Source organism: Rhinoderma darwinii, chromosome 1 (genome assembly GCF_050947455.1).
Source record: "Rhinoderma darwinii isolate aRhiDar2 chromosome 1, aRhiDar2.hap1, whole genome shotgun sequence".
Lineage (NCBI taxonomy): Eukaryota > Metazoa > Chordata > Amphibia > Anura > Rhinodermatidae > Rhinoderma > Rhinoderma darwinii.
In genome coordinates, this window is record NC_134687.1 from 364775617 (window position 1) to 364800314 (window position 24698).

The 24698-nt window shown below is 42.1% G+C and overlaps 1 protein-coding gene across 1 annotated transcript in view; it reads left to right on the forward strand.

Moving 5' to 3' along the window:
* Positions 1 to 20907: 20907 nt before the first annotated feature.
* The window catches only part of AK3 (adenylate kinase 3), a 30165-nt gene continuing 26374 nt past the window's right edge, over positions 20908 to 24698 (forward strand). Inside the window, exon 1 of the mRNA XM_075827467.1 lies at positions 20908 to 21353. Coding sequence (XP_075683582.1) covers positions 21206 to 21353 — 148 coding nt within the window. The 5' untranslated portion in view covers positions 20908 to 21205. The remainder of the gene's footprint in view (positions 21354 to 24698) is intronic.

The window sequence follows — 24698 nt, forward strand, 5'->3', positions numbered from 1 at the left end:
TTCAGCTCCCGGGAACGTCCCTGGGGACAAACTGTTTGTTCCCCTGCATTACCGGCTAAGGGTACTCAGGGAAAACCATGACTCCGCTCTATCTGGTCATCCTGGCATCTTGGGCACCAAACACCTCATTACCAGAAACTATTGGTGGCCTGGGTTGCCTAAAGACGTTAGGGCTTACGTCGCCGCTTGTGAGGTTTGCGCTAGGTCCAAAACCCCTAGGTCCCGACCTGCGGGCCTACTACGTTCCTTGCCCATTCCCCAGAGACCTTGGACCCATATCTCCATGGATTTTATCATCGATTTGCCCCCATCTCAGGGCAAGTCGGTGGTGTGGGTGGTAGTAGACCGCTTCAGCAAGATGTGCCACTTTGTGCCCCTTAAGAAGCTACCTAACGCCAAGACGTTAGCTTCTTTGTTTGTGAAACACATCCTGCGTCTCCATGGGGCCCCAGTCAATATCGTTTCTGACAGAGGGGTACAATTTGTTTCCTTATTTTGGAGAGCTTTTTGTAAAAAGTTGGAGATTGATCTGTCCTTCTCCTCCGCCTTCCATCCCGAAACTAATGGCCAAACGGAAAGAACTAACCAATCCCTGGAACAATATTTAAGGTGTTTCATCCCTGACTGTCAATTCGATTGGGTCTCATTCCTTCCCCTTGCTGAATTTTCCCTGAATAACCGGGTCAGTAACTCGTCAGGGGTCTCACCGTTTTTCTGTAATTTCGGGTTTAACCCAAGGTTCTCCTCCGTTTCCCCTGGTTGTTCCAATAATCCTGAGGTAGAGGATGTTCATCGGGAACTGTGCACAGTCTGGGCCCAGGTTCAGAAGAACCTAGAGGCGTCCCAGAGCGCACAAAAGATTCAGGCTGATAGTAGACGTTCTGCTAACCCCCGGTTTGTCGTCGGGGATTTGGTCTGGTTGTCGTCCAGGAACTTGCGCCTTAAGGTCCCGTCCAGGAAGTTTGCTCCCCGATTTATTGGACCTTATAAGATCATTGAAGTCCTCAACCCTGTATCCTTCCGTCTGGAGCTGCCCCATCCTTTCGCATACATGACGTCTTCCATGCCTCCCTCCTTAAACGCTGCTCCCCGTCCTGGTCCCCCTCGAGGAAACCTCCTGTTCCCGTTCTCACCCCTGAGGGGGTGGAATTCGAGGTGGCCAAGATTATGGACAGTAGGATGGTCCAGGGCTCCCTCCAGTACCTGGTCCATTGGAGAGGATACGGGCCGGAGGAGAGGACTTGGGTACCGGCCCGTGATGTTCACGCTGGGGTATTGATCAGGAGGTTCCACCTTCTCTTCCCTACTAAACCGGGTCCTCTTAGTAAGGGTCCGGTGGCCCCTCATAAAAGGGGGAGTACTGTTAGGGATCTGCCAGGTACTACGTCTAGGTATACTCCTGGGATTAATCAATCCACACCTGAGGCCAGAGCTGTTAGACTGACACCGTCTCCCACCAACCAGGGTGGCAGGCTCAGGAGTGGGAGAGCCTATCGCGGCCTGGTCAGTCGGAGTTAGCTCCGCCCCCTGTCCTTTATTACCTGCCGTGTTCTCTTCCTCAGTGCTTGTAATTCTTCTGGATTCCTGGCCTCTGCTGCTTGCTCCAGCCTGCTTCTGCCGTGCTTCTGCCTTGCTGCAGTTCCGCTTAACCTGCTTCGCTTTGCCCCTGGCTTGCTTCCTTCTCCGTGCTCACGTTGGTATACTCCACTTCATCCTGGTCCTGACTACTCATTCACCGCTCCGTTTCCTCGCGGCGTTCCGTGGGCTACTGCCCCTTCCCTTGCGTGTTCCCTGTTTGTTCTCCCGTGCACTTAGACAGCGTAGGGACCGCCGCCCAGTTGTGCCCCGTCGCCTAGGGCGGGTCGTTGCAAGTAGGCAGGGACAGGGCGGTGGGTAGATTAGGGCTCACTTTCCCTTCACCTCCTTCCTGCCATTACAACAATGCAAATAAATATATATAATTTTGACTATGTGATTTTCTTTTTTTTTTTTATATATATAATCTATCTCTCACTGGTAAAATTAACCTAGCCTAAAAATTCTAGACTGTTCATGACTTTGACAGTGGGCAAACTTACAAAATCAGCAAGGGATCAAATACTTATTTCCTTCACTGTATATATATATATATATATATATATATATATATATATATATATACATATACACACACACATATATATATATATACACACACGAACACACACACATATATATACACACACACACATATATATACACACATACACATATATACACACACATATATATACACACATATATAGATATACACACACACATACACATATATAAACACACACATATATACATACACACACATATATGTATATATATATATATATATATATACACACGCACACACACACACATATATATATATATATATATATACACACACACATATATATATATATACACACATATATACATACATATATATAGACACAAACACACATATATATATATATATATATATATATATATACACACATATATATACACACACACACATTTATATATATATACACTACCGTTCAAAAGTTTAGGGTCACTTAGAAATTTCCTTATTTTTGCAAGAAAAGCACAGTTTTTTTTCAATGAAGATAACATTAAATTAATTAGAAATACACTCTATACATTGTTAATGTGCTAAATGACTATTCTAGCTGCAAACGTTTGGTTTTTCATGCAATATCTACATAGGTGTATAGAGGCCCATTTCCAGCAACCATCACTCCACTGTTCTAATGGTACATTGTGTTTGCTAACTGTGTTAGAAGGCTAATGGATGATTAGAAAACACTTGAAAACCCTTGTGCAATTATGTTAGCACCGCTGTAAACAGTTTTGCTGTTTAGAGGAGCTATAAAACTGACCTTCCTTTGAGCTAGTTGAGAATCTGGAGCATTACATTTGTGGGTTCGATTAAAATCTCAAAATGGCTAGAAAAAGAGTGCTTTCATGTGAAACTCAACAGTCTATTCTTGTTCTTAGAAATGAAGGCTATTCCATGCGAGAAATTGCCAAGAAACTGAAGATTTCCTACAACGGTGTGTACTACTCCCTTCAGAGGACAGCACAAACAGGCTCTAATCAGAGTAGAAAGAGAAGTGGGAGGCTCCGCTGCACAACTGAGCAACAAGACAAGTACATTAGAGTCTCTAGTTTGAGAAATAGACGCCTCACAGGTCCTCAACTGGCAGCTTCATTAAATAGTAGCCGCAAAACGCCAGTGTCAACGTCTACAGTGAAGAGGCGACTCCGGGATGCTGGCCTTCAGGGCAGAGTGGCAAAGAAAAAGCCATATCTGAGACTGGCTAATAAAAGGAAAAGATTAATATGAGACGCAGAACAACTGAAAAGATGCTGGAAGAGTGCCTGACGCCATATGTCAAGCATGGTGGAGGTAATGTGATGGTCTGGGGTTGCTTTGGTGCTGGTAAAGTGGGAGATTTGTACAAGGTAAAAGGGATTTTGAATAAGGCTATCACTCCATTTTGCAACGTCATGCCATACCCTGTGGACAGCGCTTGATTGGAGCCAATTTCATCCTACAACAGGACAATGACCCAAAGAACACCTCCAAATTATGCAAGAACTATTTAGGGAAGAAGCAGGCAGCTGGTATTCTATCTGTAATGGAGTGGCCAGCGCAGTCACCAGATCTCAACCCCATAGAGCTGTTGTGGGAGCAGCTTGACCGTATGGTACGCAAGAAGTGCCCATCAAGCCAATCCAACTTGTGGGAGAGGCTTCTGGAAGCATGGGGTGAAATTTCTCCCGATTACCTCAGCAAATTAACAGCTAGAATGCCAAAGGTTTGCAATGATGTAATTGCTGAAAATGGAGCATTCTTTGACGAAAGCAAAGTTTGAAGGAGAAAATTATTATTTCAAATAAAAATCATTATTTCTAACCTTGCCAATGTCTTGACTATATTTTCTAGTCATTTTGCAACTCATTTGATAAATATAAGTGTGAGTTTTCATGGAAAACACAAAATTGTCCGGGTGACCCCAAACTTTTGAACGGTAGCGTACACACACACATATATATATATATATATACACACACATATATATGTGTATACAGTGCATTCAGAAAGTCTTTAGACCCCTTCACTTTTTTCACATTTTGTTATGTTGAGGCCTTGTGCGAAAATAAAAAAAATTCCCGTTTTTCTCCATCATTTTGCACTCAAACCCCCATAATGACAAAAGTGGAAAAAAAAATTGGAAACATTTTTGCAAATTTATTAAAAATCAAAAACTTAAATTTTGCATGGACAAGTATTCAGACCCTTTGCTATGACTAGGGATGCACGATGCATCAAAACTTCGATACTGTTTCGATGCCGTGCACCTTCAAACGGTTCGATACCATTATTTCATGTATTTCGAAACTAAGCTGTGCCGCCGAACAGCTTAGCATTGTAACACATGAATGTATGAGAGCAGGGCTGCGGCTGTGTAATACTATTGAACTGGTCCAAATGAGGAATATGTGTTCTATGTATATCCACCCCAAAATATTAGAGAAGTGGTGGGACACATTGACGACAGACTCCTCAAAATATTCGAGTAGGTCGGGGCCACATTTGACCCCATGGCCATGCTAAATCCCTAAGGAATCTATCTAAAAATTATATTGTTATATTGTCTTACTAAGATTCATAAAAATCTACAAAGCGCGCCGGGGCGTCCTATCGTGTCGGGAAGGGATTCTCTGTTTAGTCCCTCAGCTGTCTTTTTAGATAAATTGCTTAGGGATTTAGCCATTTGAGCAAAATCCCATATCAAGGATACTGTGGATTTTCTTTCTAAAATACATGATTTGGTTATACCTGATGGGGCCTTTTTGGTCTCTTTTGACGTTGTCCCTTTGTACACCTCTATCAGTCATGATGGGGGTCTTCAGTGTGTCAAGAGAGCTCTGGATACCACTTATTATTACTTCAAATGTAAAGAATTTGCTTTGGGTCTGTTAGAGGTCATCCTGAGCTGGAATTATTTTCTATTTGGAAATCTATTTTATGTTCAGCTACGTGGCACGGCCATGGGGTCAAATGTGGCCCCGACCTACGCGAATATATACATGGCCGATTTTGAGGAGTCTGTCGTCTATGTGTCCCACCACTTCTCTAATTCTTTGGGGGTGGTGGCGAGACATAGACGACATATTCGTCATTTGGACCAGTTCATCTGAAACTTTAGACGTCTTTTTTGAGGTTTTTGAACTCGGCTGACTGTGACATCAAATTCACCATGGTGAAGTCTTGTGAATCCATTAAATTTTTGGATACTACAGTTTATATTAAACACCGCCTGTTGACGGACCTTTTCATCAAGCCCTCAGATCGTAACAACTTGCTTATGTATAATAGTCAACATCCAGGGAATATGGTTAGATCTCTACCATATAGCCAGATGCTAAGAGTAAAGAGAATTGTCGATGATGAGTCGGTTTTGACTGATCGACTAAATTATATGGGGCATAAATTTTGTAAGAGGAGTTATCCATATAAATTGATTGAAACACAGATAGCTAGGGCTATAAACTCAGATAGGTTCACCAAGAAGGTAGTTGATCACTCTAAAGTGAGACGTATCCCATGTGTTACGACCTTCAATGAACACAGTCCGCAAATTGCCCAGGTCATGCGGAAACATTGGCCAATGCTTAGTAATTTTTACGACATCTCTTCATTCCATTTACCCCCCTCTCTTTTCTTATAGGAGGTCTTTGAATCTGAAGGATAGATTAGGAAGCAATGACATTGGCCCTAAGGATGGAGGTAGACAACCACATGAATTGACTGTTCGAAAGGGCTGTTATCCATGTCTAGCTTGTGCTAACTGTGTAAGGCCAGATTCAGACTTACGTGATTTGCGTCAGTGCAGCCCGCGTGGTTTTCACGCGGCTCGCACAGACCTATACAAGTCTATGGGGCAGTGCAGACAGTCCGTGAGTTTTGCGCAGCGTGAGTCCGCTGCGTAAAACTCACATGTTCTATATTTAGGCGTTTTTCGCGCATCACACACCCATTGAAGTCAATGGGTGCGTGAAAATCACGCGCACTCCACGGAAGCCCTTCCGTGGGACGCCTGTTATTCGCGTAACAACAGTAAAAGAATGAATGTAAACAGAAAAGCACCACATGCTTTTCTGTTTACAAACATCCAAACGGAGTGTCATAAAGATGGCGGCTGCGCGAAAAGCACGCAGCCGCGCATCCATATGAACAGGACACACGGAGCTGTCACGCTGCTGCCACTCGCGCAAAACACTCACGTTCGTCTGAATCCGGCCTAAGGGGGATGTTTTCACTCACCCTACAAATGGTAAGACATATAAGATCCGTCATTATTTGACATGCAAGTCTGAATTTGTAATTTATGTCTTGATGTGTCCTTGTAAGCTCCTCTATGTGGGAGAAACTACCACTGAATGCAGGGTCAGATTGAACACGCATATATCTACTATATATACCAAAAAATTGGAATTGACGATTCCTAGACATTTTTGTGAATTATCACATATGGTCAACCAACTCAGATTCTGGATTGTTGATCATGTACCTGTATTAAGGCGTGGTGGAGATAGGGAAAAATTGCTGAAAAGGCGTGAGATTGAGTGGATCAGTAAGCTTAATACTCTTCAACCTAGTGGACTTAACTTTGAATATGGCTTGAAAGCATTTAGCTAAGTTTTAGGGTTCCATTGGCTCTGTAGACCTTGTGGTTCCCACTCAATATTTCTAGATCTTGGTTCTTTCAGTAGTAGTGAGGTTATTTTTCTTTACTATTTTCATACACGAATAATACCTTGCATTTTTATTGGTTTTTATATTGATTTTATCGATCGAATTGAGTTATGAACGTGGTCGCTCACCCATCTCTGAGACTCCCATCTTGGCCTTATTTGCTATATTGTATTATCGTTTTATTTAGTTTCTATGTCATTTACCTTGTGGTTACCAGATATGTAGTTTGACAACCTGTGATCATTGGTTTTGAATTTTGTAGTCAATGTAGTGCCACATAGCCTATTTGTAGTATATCTATTTGCAGGCACGCCTTGACATTAATAATAGCTGTTTTCAGCTATTTTCATTTTCACCCATAATACGACATTAGGTTGTCATCAGCTATCAGCGGAGCGATGCTTTGTTCTTTTGCACGCACGGTTTTGTTTAACAGGGTTACCTTGGTGATAATGATGACTGTCTATGAAGTTGCGGTCATGTGTTCTCTGAGAACCACATGACTCTGAGAACCACATGACTTTGATGGTTACATAGGCAACGTGTTACGCTGAATGCTGTTATTTACACAGCTGACCACGCTGATGGACACTCTTAATTTGGGTGAGTGGCAGGTTCATTTAACTGGTTCCCAACCGCTGGCTGTGTTTTTACGGCCAGCGGTCTGGGTCCTTAACCCGTTAGTGACCGCCAATACGCCTTTTCACGGCGGCCACTAACGGGCTTTATTCTGATGCATATGCCTTTTTACGGCACTGCATCAGGATAAGTAAATAGAGCAGGGAGCCGTCAAATCTCCCTGCTCTCAGCTGCCAGAGGTAGCTGAGGGCTGGGGGCGTCCCTGCTCTGCCGTGTGAGATCGATTTTAACCCCTTAGATGTGGTGCACAATAGCGTGCACCGCATCTGAGTGGTTTTGGAGAGAGGGAGGGAGCTCCCTCTCTCTCCCACCGACACCCGGCGATACGATCGCCGAGTGTCTGTGTCTCCAATGGCAGCCAGGTCTGCCTGGATCGAATGCCTGCTAGATCATGCTGGAGGCAGTGTATTGCAGTGTATTATAATAGCGATCGGAGAATCGCATATTAAAGTCCTCTAGTGGGACTAGTAAAAAAGTAAAAAAAAAGTTTAATAAAGTTAATTTTAAAAAAAATAAATGAAAAACCCACCTTTTCCCCTTACAAAATGCTTTACTATTAAAAAACCAAAATAAAGTAAAAAAGTTACACATATTTGGTATCGCCGCGTCCGTAACAACCCCCACTATAAATCTATCACATTATTTAACCCGCACGGTGAACGCCGTAAAAAATGTAATAAAAAACTATGGAAAAATTGCTGTTTTCTGTGAATCCTGACTTTAAAAAAATGTGATAAAAAGTGATCAAAAAGTCGCATCTACTCCAAAATGGTACCAATAAAAACTACAAGTCTTCCCGCAAAAAAAAAGCCCTCATACAACCGCATCGGCGAAAAAATAAAAACGTTACGTCTCTTCAAATATGGAGACACAAAAACAAATAATTTTGAAATAAAAGCGTTTTTACTGTGTAAAAGTAGTAACACATACAAAAACGATACAAATTTGGTATCGTTGCAATCGTAACAACCCGCTGAATAAAGTTATTGTGTTATTTATATCACACGGTAAACGGCGTAGATTTAAGACGCGAAAAAGAGTGGCAAAATTTCAGGTTTTTTTCTATTCCCCCCCAAAAAAAGTTAATAAAAGTTAATCAAGAAATAATATGTCCCCCAAAATGGTGCTATTAAAAAATACAACTTGTCCCGCAAAAAACAAGACCTTATACAGCTATGTCGACGCAAAAATAAAAAGGTTATAGCTCTTGGAATGCGACGATGGAAAAACGTAAAAAATGGCTTGGTCAATAAGGTTTAAAATAGGCTGGTCATTAAGGGGTTAAAACCCGAGCCATAGACTTTATACGGCTCGGATTTTAACTTGCTGCCCGAGCGATTGGGCAGCTGAATGTCGGGTCTCCTCCGGCTGTCTGTGACTGCCTGGGACCCTGAGGAGAAGATAGAAGCAGCTTTCGCTTTAGCTCCTGAATGAACGCTGTGTATAGGAATAGAGGCAGCGGCCGCGCCACTGTCTCTATTCCTCCCGGTGTTCATGTGACTGGTCACATGATCGCCGGGTGCCGTTACTGACGGACTGCTGCTGGGTTTTACTAGACCCAGTACAGCCCTTTTAGTGACAATCGTCACTATGAGAGGGCTGATTTCCCCTGTAACTGGGGCTGCTGTGCTGTACCTTTGAGGGACAGACCATAGTAATAAAAAAATAGTAAAGTGCAAAATTTTTTTTTATAATAAATACACATAAAATACCCACGCCCCCAAAAAAAAAACGTCCCCCCCGCCAATCATTGTTGTAACGCTAGCCCTGAGCCAATTACCCTAATATAGACATGTAGTATATTAAAATTTACAGTAGACGGGGGCGTGGCCTGGAGGTGAATGGCGGAAGACGCATAGTCGCTGAGCTCCAGGACAAGAAAGCCTAAAACGGCCCAAATAAACCGAACTAGCTGGGTGGAGTGAGGAAACCGGGGTACTCCTGAAGAAAAGATCCGACCTAGCCCTGTGTTGGGGGAGTAGAAGACAGCAGCGGAGGTGAGCGGAACTTGCTTGTGTCGGTCCCGTCGGCGACGAAGTCTTCCCGGCAAGTCTCAGTGACATCGGCGGTGAAGAGGATCGTACCAACCCGTGGCAGCGGGGACGACGTAGAACGGTGCTGAGGATCTTGTGGATACTTACCGGAGGCTACGGGGACGGGGTGAGTCGCGCGGAGAAGGGGTAATCTCTGGCGCGCCCTTCTTCCTTGGTCAGCCATTTTCTGCTTGGCGCTATCCAGCTGAACACGTGGTGGAGGCGGCAAGGTCTACAGTGCATTCCCTTAGAAACTAACGGAGGGGTAGTGCGGCAGTGAAATGCTCGAGTACCTGCTGGCAGCTACACGCAGTGGAAGGTCCCTGGAGGATTGTAACACTCACTTCCTTCGGCTTGGATTGAGTCTGGCGGCCATCTTTTGTGGGGGCCTGGCCTGAGTGAGCACGAGGCAACAACGTGGGGGATATTCTGTCCGGTCTCTGAGCTCTTAAGAGAGGAAGGAAATCCTCGTTCGTATTCTAATAAATAGCCATTGAATTGAATTCCTAAGTCAAAGGGGGATTGCACTCCTGGTTTTTTGGAGCACCACTACATGCCTCAGGTTGCAGTCAGATGAAGCATATCAGGTCAGTGTACAGGGGTTATACCTGTACTGAGTGTAAGCTCAAAATTATGCGGCATGTTCATTACAATTGTATAAGGACAGATTGTCTGTTTGCTCAATTTAATAGTACACTGTACACGGTATTCATCTGTCTACATTTCATCTAATCTTCTGTGGGAGAATGGGAGTCACATCCAAAATGAACACTAAAGCCAAACCTGCTAAACTTACTGAGTTTTTCAACCCTTCCACTTCTCAACAATCTGGTGTGAACAAACACATGCCTTTTACTCCATCCTCACCTTCTCCGTCATCCAGAGCGAAATCTGTAGATAATGATATGCATGATGAGATGGATTCTCAACCAGTCTCTGAGCCCATGATTAAAAGGCTGCTAGATTCATTGAGAGAATCACTCCAAACAGATATACGACAAGTTATTGGAGATCTGAGAACAGATATTCAAGCTATAGCTTCCAGAACAGATCATATGGAACATAAGATGGAGGAATTTGTTAAATCCCACAATATGCTCATTGATGCTAATTCAAATTTAGAGGAGGAGGTGATGAGACTCTCCAGCAAAGTTTTGGATCTAGAAGATAGATCTCGCAGAAATAATGTCCGCATCAGGGGTATACCGGAAACGGTCACTCCGGATCTTCTGCCTCAATACCTTACCGATATGATGGCCATTGTCCTACCACAAAAAAACACTCAAGAGCTTCTAATTGACAGAATTCATCGCATACCTAAACCCAAACATATTACTGCACATCTTCCTCGCGACACGATAGCACGCATTCATTTCTTTCATGTGAAAGACGAATTTTGAAGCTGTCTGAAGGCCTCTCCTGAGCTTCCAGAAAGGTTTAAAGACATTGCTCTATATCCGGATCTTTCGGCAGCGGCCATGCTACGACGCAAGGAGTTTGCTTCCTCGACAAAAATCCTAAGGGATAACGCTATTCTATACAAATGGGGATTTCCAATGAAGATCATTATCACAAATAAAGGAAAACAACATGTTTGTTTCACTCCAGCAGCAGTGAAAGAGCTTCTTCATTCCTGGAATCTGCTGTCGTCGTCTTCACAGAGTCCTGCCCGTCCTCCTAACATCAGACCGGAGATTGTTGCCCCATTATGGTCCGATAATGGAAGGAGATCCAGACGTCGGTTGCCCGTCTAATGGTTGTAGCATCAGAGATACTACTTTCTCGTCAAGGCTTTCGTGAAGCGTCCGGGACGTTCTCCATTCCTTCTCCTGTTCCGGTAACTTTTACTTTACAGGAAAGCCGAACTTGTGTCTCTATGTCCTTTTCCCTGAAAGAGGGAATGTCCTGTTTGGTAATCTTGAAGTATTACCTGTGCTTTGTTTTGGTTTTTTCTTTTGTCTGTGCGCTGTATCATATCTCATGGTGTGTTTATCATAACTCCTGATGGGTCTTAAGCTACTCTTGATTAATGATCATGGTCTGAATTCACCCTTCCGACGATCCATGTTGTGGAAAGAAGCCCTCCAGTCTTCTTGTGACATTTTATGTGTACAGGAATCGCATTTACTCACAAGAGATTATAAATTACTTAAACATAGAAAGTTTCCTCATATGTATTATGAATCTAATGATGTGGGGTGATTATTGCTGTAAAAGAAACCGTTGCATTTAAGTGTCTTCAATCTTATTCTGATCCACAGAGCAGATTTATAATCTTGGTGTGTGAACTTGATAATATTGTTTATACCTTAGTTTCATTGTACGCTCCTAACGTTAGGCAACTAGCTTTTATTAAGAAAGTGATCTCAAAAGCCAAAGAGTACCAAAAAGGGGGGTTAATAATATGTGGAGACTTCAATGTAGTGGTAAATAAGGATATAGACCGCTCTGACGGGGGCAATAGATTGACTCAGGAGTTAAATTTATTGATAGGGGAGGCAGAACTTCATGACGTTTGGCGGTATCAACACGCGGCAGAAAGGGATTACACGTTTTATTCTTCACCGCACAAATTGTATTCTAGGATTGACTTATTTTTAGTCTATCGGCAAGTTCTTTTGAACTCGCATTCTTCTAACATCGGTGTAATTACTTGGTCAGATCATGCCCCAATTGATCTCATAATTTCAGATCAATACACCTCACTTCCTAAATCTCCCTGGTGCTTAAAGAGGCTCTGTCACCAGATTTTGCAACCCCTATCTGCTATTGCAGCAGATAGGCGCTGCAATGTAGATTACAGTAACGTTTTTATTTTTAAAAAAACGAGCATTTTTGGCCAAGTTATGACCATTTTTGTAGTTATGCAAATGAGGTCATAACTTGGCCAAAAATGCTCGTTTTTTAAAAATAAAAACGTTACTGTAATCTACATTGCAGCGCCTATCTGCTGCAATAGCAGATAGGGGTTGTTGCAAAATCTGGTGACAGAGCCTCTTTAAATACTTTTTAAATTCTCCAACACTCTTGTCATCTATAGGACAAGCTTTGGAAGAATTCTTTGAAATTAATGCCCCCTCTGGTTCCTCCCCTGAGCTTCTTTGGTGCACACATAAAGCTTTTGTTAGGGGGTTGTTCCTTCAGGCTGCAGCTAGCGCTAAAAGAGAGAGAACTAAAGAATTTGATACTCTTATTGGCAATATACAATCCTTGGAAGCTCGGTTGAAAATGAACCCTTCAGAGTTAGTAAGAGAAGAATTAAGAACTACTCGAGAAAAACTGCGTGTACATCAGCTTTTCATGTATGAAAAAACACTAAAAAAGTAAAATATTGGCTAAGCGAGTGAAGCAACACATAGCAAAAATTGCTTGGATAAAAAAAGACAGATGGGTCAAGAGTTTATGATCCTCAAGATATTTCGGAGGCATTTGCGGAGTATTATAGTTCTTTGTATAATCTCAAAAATGATACTCAAATCCCTGCGGTGTCTAGAGAACAAGTTGATGTCTTTCTGGAAAAGGTGAAACTACCTAAATTGTCTGAAGCGCAGCTTAGTCAATTAAATGCTCACATATCTGTTGATGAAAAAGATTATTACTTCTTAGGTCGAAACACAATAAGTCTCCCGGGCCTGATGGCCTACCAAATGAATATTATAGATCATTTGCAGAAATTCTCTTACCCCACTTGAAGGGTATGTTTGAGGGATTTGCAGCCAATCCCAATCCCCCTCCAGAAATGTTAAAGGCCATTATTGTAACTCTTCCTAAACCTGGGAAAAGTCCAGATTCTCCAGCTAACTTTTGTCTGATTTCTCTTTTAAATTGCGACATAAAATTATATGCTAAACTCCTGGCGAATACGTTGAATGATTGCTTGCCTTCCTTGATAGCGTTGGACCAGGTGGGGTTCGTAAAAGGACGTCAAGCCAGTGACGGAACTCGAAGAATCCTAGATCTGATACAAATAGCTGGAGAGTCCAACAATGCGTCTCTTTTTATCTCCCTAGATGCCGAAAAGGCATTTGACTGAGTAAACTGGCAATATTTGGAAGGTACGTTAGAAACATTTGGGTTTAATTCCTTTATTAAAAAGGCCATTCTTTCTTTATATTCCACAACGTCAGCTAAGGTCCTATCTTCTGGTCTTTTATCCAGAGATATATTAATTACTAATGGTAATGATTTTTACTTTATGTATGGAACCCTTTGCAGAAATGATCCATAGTTCTAATAAGATCTCAGGCATTAGGGTAGGAACGGGAGAGCATAAAATAGGATTATATGCGGATAAGGTCATATTAACATGTTCCTCTCGTGTCTTTATCGGAATTAATGTCCATTATTTCATTGTACTCGGAAGTATCCTACTATAAATTGAATATTTCTAAATCCAAAATGTTAGCCATTAATATAGATCCTTTACTTAAAAATTCCTTGTCAGAGTTTCAAATGCGTTGGGCTACATCAGGACTTCCATACCTAGGAATAAAGCTATTCTCTTCAGTATCTCAAATATTAAGTAACAACTATATGGAGCTTATTGAGGGTTTGAAGTCGGAATGCACACGTTTGAATACTTTCCAGTTATCATGGATTGCCAGAATTAACTTGGTCAAAATGTTGTTACTTCCCAGATATTTGTACTTTTGTAGAACTATTCCCTTGCTGTTACCTGGGTCATTTGCTTCACAAATTAAAAAATTTTTCTTAACTTTATCTGGAATGGAAAAAGAGCAAGAGTAGCTAAAAATTTATTATTTCGTAAAGTTAAATTGGGAGGATTGGGGGTCCCAGATGTGGTTGCTTATAATGTAGCTGCAATTATGGATCAATTGCGCATGCTATGGAAGTATCCAGCCGCTAATTTATGGGCCCAGTTGGAAGGAGATATGTTCTCCCAGTCGTCCTTAAAAAGTCTTATGGCTGCATCCTATGTAGGGGCCAGCTTGCCCTGATCGGCTTCCGTAGCTGCCGGCAAGATGGCGCCGGGTCAGGAGCTGATCCGGCGTCATCAGCGGTGGAAGTCAGCTGTACTGTACAGCTGACATCCACCTGTAACGGCAGGAACCGGAGCTAGCTCCGATCCCTGCCATTAACCCCTTCGATGCAGCAATCGATTGCTGCATCGTAGCGGTTACTAGCAGATCGCCAGCCCTGTCAGGCAATCAGGACTGGCGACTGCTGTTATGGCAACAGGAGACACAATGGTCTCCTGCTCTGCCATTACGGAAGCCGATTTAGGCCCCGCCGGGAGGCGAAGCCTAATCGGCTTGCTGTCAGTGAATGACTGACAGATCTAATACATTGCACTACATAGGTAGTGCAATGTATTAGAAAAAAATAAATCTGACCGTTGGACCTTCAAGTCCCCTAGTGGGACTTGAGGAAAAACAGTAAAAAAAAGTATAAAAAAGTTTGGAAACAATAAAAGTTTCAAGTAATCAAAGAAAACACAATCCCCCTTTTACGCTTATCAAGTCCTTTATTATTGAAAAATAATAATAAACCATATGTATTTGGTATCGCCACGACCGTAACTACCTGAGGTATCAAAATATTATATTATTTATTGCATGCGGTGAACAGCGTAAAAAAAAAACGTAAAAAACTTTACCAGAGTCTCTGTTTTTTGGTCACTTTGCCCTACAAATATTAGAATAAAAGTGATCAAAAAGTCGCACGTATCCAAAAATGGTACCCATAAAAACTATAGCTCGTCCCGCAAAAAACAAGCCCTCATACAGCTCCGTCGACAAAAAAATTAAAAAGTTATGGTTCTCACAACTTGGCGACAGAAAAAATACATTCTTTTTACAAAAGTAATTTTATTGTGCAAAAAGTTGTAAAACATAAAAAAGTCCTATAAAATAGGTATCGCAGGAATCGTACTGACCCGCAGAATAAAGTTAACATGTAATTTATAACGCATGGTGAACGCTGTATAAAAAAACCGAAAAATGCTGTGCCAGAATTGCGTTTTTTTGTTTACCTGGCATCCCAAAAAATAGGATAAAAGGTGATCAAAAAGTTGCATGTACCCCAAAATGGTACCAATAATAACTACAGCTCGTCCCGCAACAAACCAGCCCTCATACCGCTACGTCTATGAAAAATAAAATTAGTTATGGCTCCAATAATTCAGGAAATAAAAAAATATGCAGTTGTGCCCGAGGGGAACATTTCTTCTGTTTCAAGAGGCGATTTATCAAGGACCTAAAATTAGGGAACCAGGAAGGGGAGAGCCCAAACATATCCGCTGGAAGCGACGGTGCCCGTATTATACCAGGACAACACTTTCCCAGCAAAATTCCCCAAACTACAAAGGTGCGGAGTGTGGACCAAAAGGGGGATAAGAAATGACACCATATATCAGTGCGACACCGGCCTGTGCAGAAAGGATTGCTTCACAGCGTAACACACATCTATGGATTATTTTATTTTTATTTTTTACCCCATTATTATACCACCTGACTATGCCCCTTATATACTCCGCCCCGCTTACATGTACCCCCACATTATAAATGGAAACACCAGCAATACTCAAACAAATATAGTACCAAGCAAAATCCGCTCTCCAAAAGCCAAATGGTGCTCCCTCGGCTCTGAACCCTACAGCGTGCCCAAACAGCAGTTTCCTTCAACATATATGGCATCGTCATACCCGGGAGAACCCTTTTAACAATTTTTGGGGTGTGTGTCTCCAGCGTCATAAGCTTGGCATGACATATTTGCCACTGAATGGCATATCTAGGGAAAAATATAAATTTTTAATTTGCACAATCCGCAGTGCATTCATTTATGGAAAAGACCTGTGGGGTGAAAATGCTCACTACACCCCTTAATAAATGCCTTGAGGGGTGCAGTTTCCATAATGGGGTCACTTCTCAGGGGTTTCTTTTTATTATTTCACATCTGAGCCTCTGCAGTTGTGAACCAATACTTTGTAAATCGCCAAATTAGGCCTCCACTCCGCATGGTACTCTTCATTCCTGAGCCCTGTCATATGTCCAGGCAAAAGATTAGGACCACATGTAGGGTGTTTCTAAAACCGGGAAACACCGCATAATAATTAGAGAGCTGTCTTGTTATGGTGGCACAAGCCGGGCACCACATATTGGCATATCTATGGAAAAAATCCCATTTTCACTCTGCAACATCGAGTGCACACTAATTTCTACAAAACACCTGCAGGGTTAAAATGCTTACTACACCCCTTGGTAAATGCATTGAGGGGTGTAGTTTCCAAAATGGGGTCACTTCTGGGGGGTTTCCACTGTTTTGGGCCCACAGGCGCCCAGAAACCAATCCAGCAACATCTGCACTCCAAATGGCGGTCCTTCCCTTCTGAGCCCTGCCGTTTGCCCAAACAGCAGTTTATGACCATATATGGGGTATTGCCGTACTCGGGAGAAATTGCTTTACAAATGTTGGTTTCTTTTTTTCCTTTATTTGTTGAGAAAATGAAAAAATTTGCGCTAAAGCTACGTCTTATTGAAGAAAAAGGATTGTTTTTATTTTCACTGCCCAATTCTAATAAGTTCTATGAAACATCTGTGGGGTCAAAACGCTCACTACACCCCTAGATGAATTCCTCAAGAGGTGTAGTTTCCTAAATGGAGTCACTTTTTGGGCGTTTTCATTGTTTTGTCCCCTCAGGGGCTTTGCAAATGTGACATGGCCTCCGCAAATCATTCCTGCTAAATGTGATCTCCAAAAGCCAAATGGCGCTCTTTCCCTTCTAAGCCTCGCCGTGTGTTCAAACAGCCGGTTATTACCACATGTGGGGTATTGTTTTACTCGGCAGAAATTGCTTTACAAATTTTGCAGTGCTTTTTCTCCTTTAGTCCTTGTGGAAATGAGAAAAAAAATCGCTAAACCTACATTTTCTTTGAAGAAATGTTGATTTTAATTTTCACGGCCTACTTCCAATAATTTCTGTAAAAAACCTGTGCGGTCAAAATGCTCACTACACCCCTAGATAATTTCCTTGAGGTGTGTAGTTTCCCAGATGTGGTCACTTTTGGGGGATTTTCACTGTTTTGGCACCGCAAGAGCCCTTCAAACCTGACATGGTGCCTAAAATATATTCTAACAATAATAAGGCCCCAAAATCCTCTAGTTGCTCCTTTGCTTATGAGGCCGGTGCTTCAGTCCAGTAGCATGCTACAGCCACATGTGGGATATTTCCTAAAACTGCAGAAACTGGGCAACAAATATTGAGTTGCATTTCTCTGGTAAAACCTTCTGTGTTATAAAAAAATTGTATTAAAAATTTATTTCTGCAAAAAAATATGAAATTTGTAAATTTCACCTCTACATTGCTTTAATTCCTGTGAAATGTGTAAAGGGTTAAGACATTTTCTAAATGCTGTTTTGAATACTTTGAGGGGTGAAGTTTTTAAAATGGGGTGACTTTTTGGGGGTTTCTAATATATAAGGCCCTCAAAGCCACTTCACAACTGAACTGGCCCCTGTAAAAATAGCCTTTTGAAATTTTCTTGAAAATGTGAGAAATTGCTGCTAAAGTTCTGAGCCTTGTAACGTCCTAGAAAAATAAAAGGATGTTCAAAAAACGATGCCAATCTAAAGTAGACATATGGGGGATGTTAATTAGCAAGAATTTTGTGTATTATAACTGCCTGTCTTACAAGCAGATACATTTAAATTGAGAAAAATGCTAATTTTTGCAATTTTTCGCTAAATTTTGGTGTTTTTCACAATTAAATACTGAACATATTGAGCAAATTTTACCACTATCTTAAAGTCCAATGTGTCACGAGAAAACAATCTCAGAATCGCTTGGATAGATGAAAGCATTCTGTAGTTATTACCACATAAAGTGAAACATGTCAGATTTGAAAAATGAGGCTCTGTCAGGAAGGTCAAAAGTGGCTAAAGAGGGAAGGGGTTAAAGGTTTGTGGAAAGAGGTTTATAAATTGATTAAAGAGATTACTGGGAAAGATATTCCTTACAAACCAGAATTGGCAGTTCTTGATATTGGGTTGGGAGATATTTCCTATGAATTTCGAGTAGTGATACATCACATATTCATTGCCACTAGGTTGTCCATTGCCAAGTCCTGGAAATATCATATATCGCCCTCTATATCAGAGGTAATTAGTAGAATAAATACTACTTACCAACATGAGTCTCTCTTATTGCAAAATCCTGCTATTCATGGTAAATGTTTGAAAAATTGGAAGATATGGATAGACTAGCGATATTATACGTAATGGTATATTGTATGATATGTTTGTAATTGAAATCTGTGATACAGCACTGTTGTTATTTTCACTGTTGTGTGTTGGTGCTCCTACAATGGTGTGATCTGATATGTATCCAATGTATTGATGCACTATTTGATGAAGGTCCTTGTTTATGGACCAATGTTTGGTGTTAACCTGTTTGAAAAAAGATCTGAATCTCAATAAAAACTAATGATTCAACAAAATTTACGGTAGACAATGACGATCACAAATAAAAGGTCTATTTTAGGGTAAAACTATGTTATTATCAAAAAAATAATAGCTGAAACGTAAAAAAGCTTATTTTTTTACTATTATTTTCAAACTTTATGAATAAAAATTCTAAAATAGCAAAAAGGATGTGTATAAAAACGATAAAAAAAGAAATCTGCATTGTCTACGGAAAAAACATCGCAAAAATCACGTCGTTAGCCCAACAAATAAAAACGTTATAGCCATTTAACTAACGCGTGCTAAAAATGGCTAAACGGTGTCTGGTCCTGAAGGCTCAAAATAGCCCGGTCCTGAACTGGTTAAATACTTAACACCTATTTTAAATACTTAATGACTACAGGTGATATCCACAATCTAGGGATGTGTTTTTTGCACCTTTATCCACTTGTACCTTTGATCCGTTGTTCATTTGTTACTGGAACCCCCTTTCAACTACTATTTTGACAATGTTGTTTGTCTTAAAGGGGTTGTTCAACTTCTGACAACTGATGACCTATCAACTGGATAGGTCATCAGTATGTCATGGTGCGGGTCCAACACCTGGACGCCGCACCGATAAGCTGCTCCAGTGGCCTGCGGGCACCGGGTGTTGTGGCACATAATGCTATGTACAGAGCTGGAAGCAGTTGGCTCCGTACATAGCATAGCGGCCGTGCTGCAGCTCTGCTCCTATTCACTTGAGTAGGAGGAGAGCTGCAGTACTGCAGCTCGGCCGCTATTCCGTGGCTGGAGCTAACTGCTTCCGGCATGTACGTCCAGTGCGCCCAGGTGTCAGACCCCCGCAGATTATGTAGTGATGACCTATCCGGTGGATGTACTTTATTTTGATCACTGTTATTTTTTTTTGTAATCCCACCCACAAGGGTGTGTATAAAAGTCTATGCTACACCTGATGCTTGACAAAGGCTGCATTGAGTAGCCGAAACGTTGCACTTTTCTGACGCCATCTGTTTGGAGTGCGGCCTCTCTTTTCTACTTCTTGTTTGGCCATTGTGGGATTTACAAGTCAGATCCCCGGAGGTTGGCACCCATCTGGGCCCTGTAGGCCTCTGTTGTTCTGCTGTGCTGCCCACACACTCTTTCCTATGCCCTGTCTTCGGGCGTTTACGTCTCTGACCTCCCATTGACATCAATGGAAATTAGAGAAAGCGTTTTTCACTGTGTTTATGGCCACGGGCGAAAAACGTGGCAAACGGCGTGCAGGCAGATAAAATTCTGCCTTAAAATTCCAGATGGAATTTTGAGGCAGAATTTTCTGCCTGTAAAAAACCTGTGTGTGAACGAGGCCTAACTTTTCTGATAGTTTTTATCTGGCAGTGGCTTTCCCACCTGCAGTGAAGATGCATCGTGCATGATTCTGGGGGAACCAGGGGAGATGGTTGTCTATTGAATGAGCAATTGGTTGACAGCTATCTTATGTGAATGGCCAACATAACTCGCAAAGAAAGTCTGAAACATACAGGTCTCATCAGTGGCTCACCCTCATCCTTTACACTGCAGCTATGCACATTACCAGGAAAAAAAAATACCAAGTGAATTGCCACATACATACTGAGCCTCAATGGAGGGGTTTGTGGCTAGAGCTCCACTAATAAACAGGCAGAAATACATGTAAATGTCAGAAGTAAAAAAAAACAAACACCGCATGGGTCTTGCGTGACACGCTTCCTGTTCGATGCATGACATTTCTGTAAATATGTCGGATAGTTGAAACAGGAGCGTTTCATAATTGTTATATCCCGTTAATAAATTTACTGACATCTTGCGGCCACGTTAAACCCAACACTTGACCTATTTACCCCTGACACACTATGCAACCACACGTACTGACTGTCGTCACGGAGCGACACAGAGACGAGAGAACTGACTGCTGCGGCCGTGTGACGACAGAAGGCGGGAGAGAGAGACACTTCCGGCTTCTCTATAGTGCGATCAGCTGCAGAACTCCTCCCCCTCTCAGCGGAGATACAGGGGGAGGGGCCGAGCACAGGGGGAGGAATAACTAAGTCCATGCTGCTGGAGGAGGTGCCAGGACTTGATCGCAGCGCAGGCTTCCACATGACGTTGCTGCACTTTCTTAGTTTTTATTTTACTTTCTGATTGTATAAGGCATATCCGCAACCTGCGCGCACTACAAATCCTGATCGCACGGTATTTGCGGGGTGTTCGCACAGGCCACTGCGTTCTGTAACTCCTCTGTGTTTTAGAACTACCGTTAACTTTTAAGACTGATCTGTGAAGCTGCAACCCCAGTATTGTCGGCACAATGGTGGTTCGCATGCTATTCCGGGCGGTGATCATGGGACCCCCGGGCTCAGGGAAGGGGACGATCTCGGACAGGATCGTGAAACACTTCGCACTCAATCATTTGTCAAGCGGGGATTTGCTCAGGCTGAACATCCAGAAGAAGACAGGTACAGCTGAGTGACAGGGGGTGACGGGTCTATAGTTGCGGCTAGGTACACTGTAGGAACATAGACTCGCATGCCTGCAGGATCACGTAGCTTTGGAGGTGAAAGGAGAATAACTATAGATCTGCAGTGCAGGACCTCCTCACCTGTCACTGGAGGAGTTGGCTAGATTGCCCAATCAGTTCACTTCTTTCATTTTGTTCTAAACCTGCCGTGACGACTGGAATGTCACTGGTTGCTATGGGCAACATTTGTGATGACTTATTTTTTACATGGGTCCTGTTGGGGGAGAATTACAAAAGTACACCAGCTTTGTTATGTCATAACCGCATTTATTCAGTGAAATATATTCTTGAACGCCTGTCGATATTAAACAAAATTTGTCTTGGTTAAAATGGGCATAGCTTTCCAGTCTGTTCTATGAAAGTTCTCCGCCATTTTTCTATTCAGACAAGTAGCAGTATAACTCCATGTATACACTCATTTTACCCAATCAATAATGACCTTGTTGGAGTGGTACTCTGAAATTTCCAATGGTGTCTCTTCTTAGGCCACTTTCACACTTGCGTATTTTGCTGCAGTATTTGAAAGCCAAAACCAGGAGTGGATGCAAAACATAGAAATAAGTACAAATCTTCCTATTATATTTCTCTCTGTTTACATTCCACTCCTAGTTTTGGCTTCAAAATACTGCTGTGTGAATGTGACCTTACGGGTATGTTGTCCTTGTCAATTTCCACTGTGGTGTTATGTCTTTACAAGTACTGTAAGGGTGACGTTGCTGTAACTGTATGGTATATTATGTTTGGTACATTGCTCATTCAGGTGGGGACGGACTTGCATGCACTGAAGGTATCTATTAGGCCAGGACCACACGCACTTTTTGGCTCCGTTTTAAACCAAACACCGGAATGGACACAAAAGAAAGGAGATGTATTTGTATTTTCTTTATACCTTTCCTTCCTTTTGGATCCACTTCTGGCTTCGGCTAGAAAAACTGAGCCAAATACTGCGTGTGTGGTCCTGGCCTAAGATATGATCTATAAATAATCTTATTTCTGGGTAGTCTGACTGCTGGGACCCGTATCAATATCTTTGTGTTCTTTAGGCCTAAGTCACACACGATGTTTACTTGCATTTACTTTAATTTTTCTAGGGTGTTCTTCAAATGTTGTTTTTTTTTTTTTGTGCGTCCAGAGGAAACTAAAATATGAAAGCCTACACACACAGCATTTTGGTTTGTGCCATTTTGAGGGTCAGTGGTGTTTTCAGCATGTATTGCGTTTTCCCCCATAGGAATCTCTACAGAATTTCAAAAACGTCAGGAAAATTCCATGTACTAAATGTCACAAGATAAAAATTGCCACCGCAAACACATAAAAAACGGAAAGCTGCAATTAGGGCGTATGGACTTTAAATAGGAGGGTCCCCAGCTCAGGATCTTCTTTTCCAGAATGGGGAGCCGCTCTGACGTTACATAGACGGCCAGATGATAATTGCGAATTGTCGGGGGTTAGAGAAGCCAGACCCACGACTTTCATTTAAAAAAAAATAAAAAATTGGTAAGTTTGTTGCTTTTAAATGTATCATTTTTGTAGCTCATTATGATTCGGTTGGGTGACGTAAGGCTGTTTTCCGCCTGTCACCGTTGTGACAGGGTTCCGTCGTTTTGACGGAATCAATAGCACAGTCGACTGTGCTATTGGTTCCGTCAAAAACAACGGAACCCTGTCAACGGTGACAGACGGAAACCATTAGCTAGGTTTCCGTCACCATTGATATCAATGGTGAGGGAAACGGATGTTTAGGTCTGTTTGCCTTTCCACTGAGGGGTTAACCCGACGGAGATCTCCAACGGAACCTCTCAACGGAAGGGCATTGCTGATGTGAACAGACACTAAGCCGCAAAGAGTTGCAGTACAAGACACAGCCAAAATGTACAGAGCGGTGCCTGGTAATCAATGAGGAGGCCGAAGTGCTAAAGGATGGGTATCAATAGCAAAGCCTCAGAAAACTTCAATCAATGTCACCAGATCAAACGACAATTTAGGTTTCCCTTTCTGCTGAGGGGTTAACCCGACAGAAACCTCAGACGGAACCCGTCAACTGAAGGGCAATGGTGATGTGAACAGGCCCTAAGACTGGTTTATCATGTCGCGGTCTCTTGCAAATCCGCACTATTTTGCTGCGATTTTCATAAAAATCCCTGCAAAAAAAACAAATTTGAACCGTTATTTGAGAACCCAGCCTAAATAGTTGTCTAACAATTGGTTACCAAAGCAAATCAATTGCAAAGGTATGTTAACACGATGTATTTTTTCAAATTTGACCCAGAATCCAAGGCAGAAATTCGAGGCTGACCCTCGGTTTTCTGCCATGGATTTGCAGTTTTATCTAGCCCCTTCCAACGGAGCTAATCCCAGTGCAGCTCTTCGACTCTGTTTCCATATGAAAACCGCGTCAAAAAGCGACATGTCTTTTCTCTTATTTCCAAGATTGCGGATTTAAAATCTGCGGTAGAAGAATTTCTACAGCACAGATTTTCCATTGAATCCATTAATTGTTGGTGGAGTTCACGTGAATTTTGGCACCGAAATCCACATGAACATCCAGCGTGTGAACATGGCCTAATATGTTGGTATTTTAATGACTTCTTATGACTACAATCCATTGTGTGTTTTCATATGATTGTAAAGTATCAATGGCCATTTAAGTAATCTATACAACTGCAAATTAATCTTAAAATAAATATTCTGGTGTAAATTCTGCTTAAGGCCCTGTTCTCGCTGAGTTTTGTTTGGCACGCGAACTACGTAATTACCGACCATGTAATCAGGAAGTGGCCCAGGAGACAATGTGAACCGAGAAAGGTAGGGCCCCGTACTAGAGGTAGGTGCGGGCGGGTCCCAGAGGTGGCTATGCCATAAATGGCCCTGATGGGCAAACCCCTTTAAGGCCTCAAAGCTGCTGACAGATTCTCTTTTAACCCCTTCCTGCTGGAGCCATTTTTCAGATTTTCACTTTAGTTTCATCCTCCCCCCACCTTCCAAAAGCCATAACTTTCTTTTTTTTTCGTCGATATAGCCGGGTGAGGGCTTGTTTTTTGCGGGACGAGTTGTATATTTTCACGGCACCAGTTATTGTACCATATAATGTACTGGGAAACTGGAAAAAAATCTTTGTCGGGTGGAATAGGGAAAAAACAGTGATTCCTCAATCTTTTTGGGGGTTTCGTTTTTACGACGCTCACCGTGCGGGAAAAATGTCATGTTATCTCTATTCTATGGGTCAATACGATTACGGCAATACCAAATGTATATAGTGTGTTTTTTTTTTTATGTTTTACTA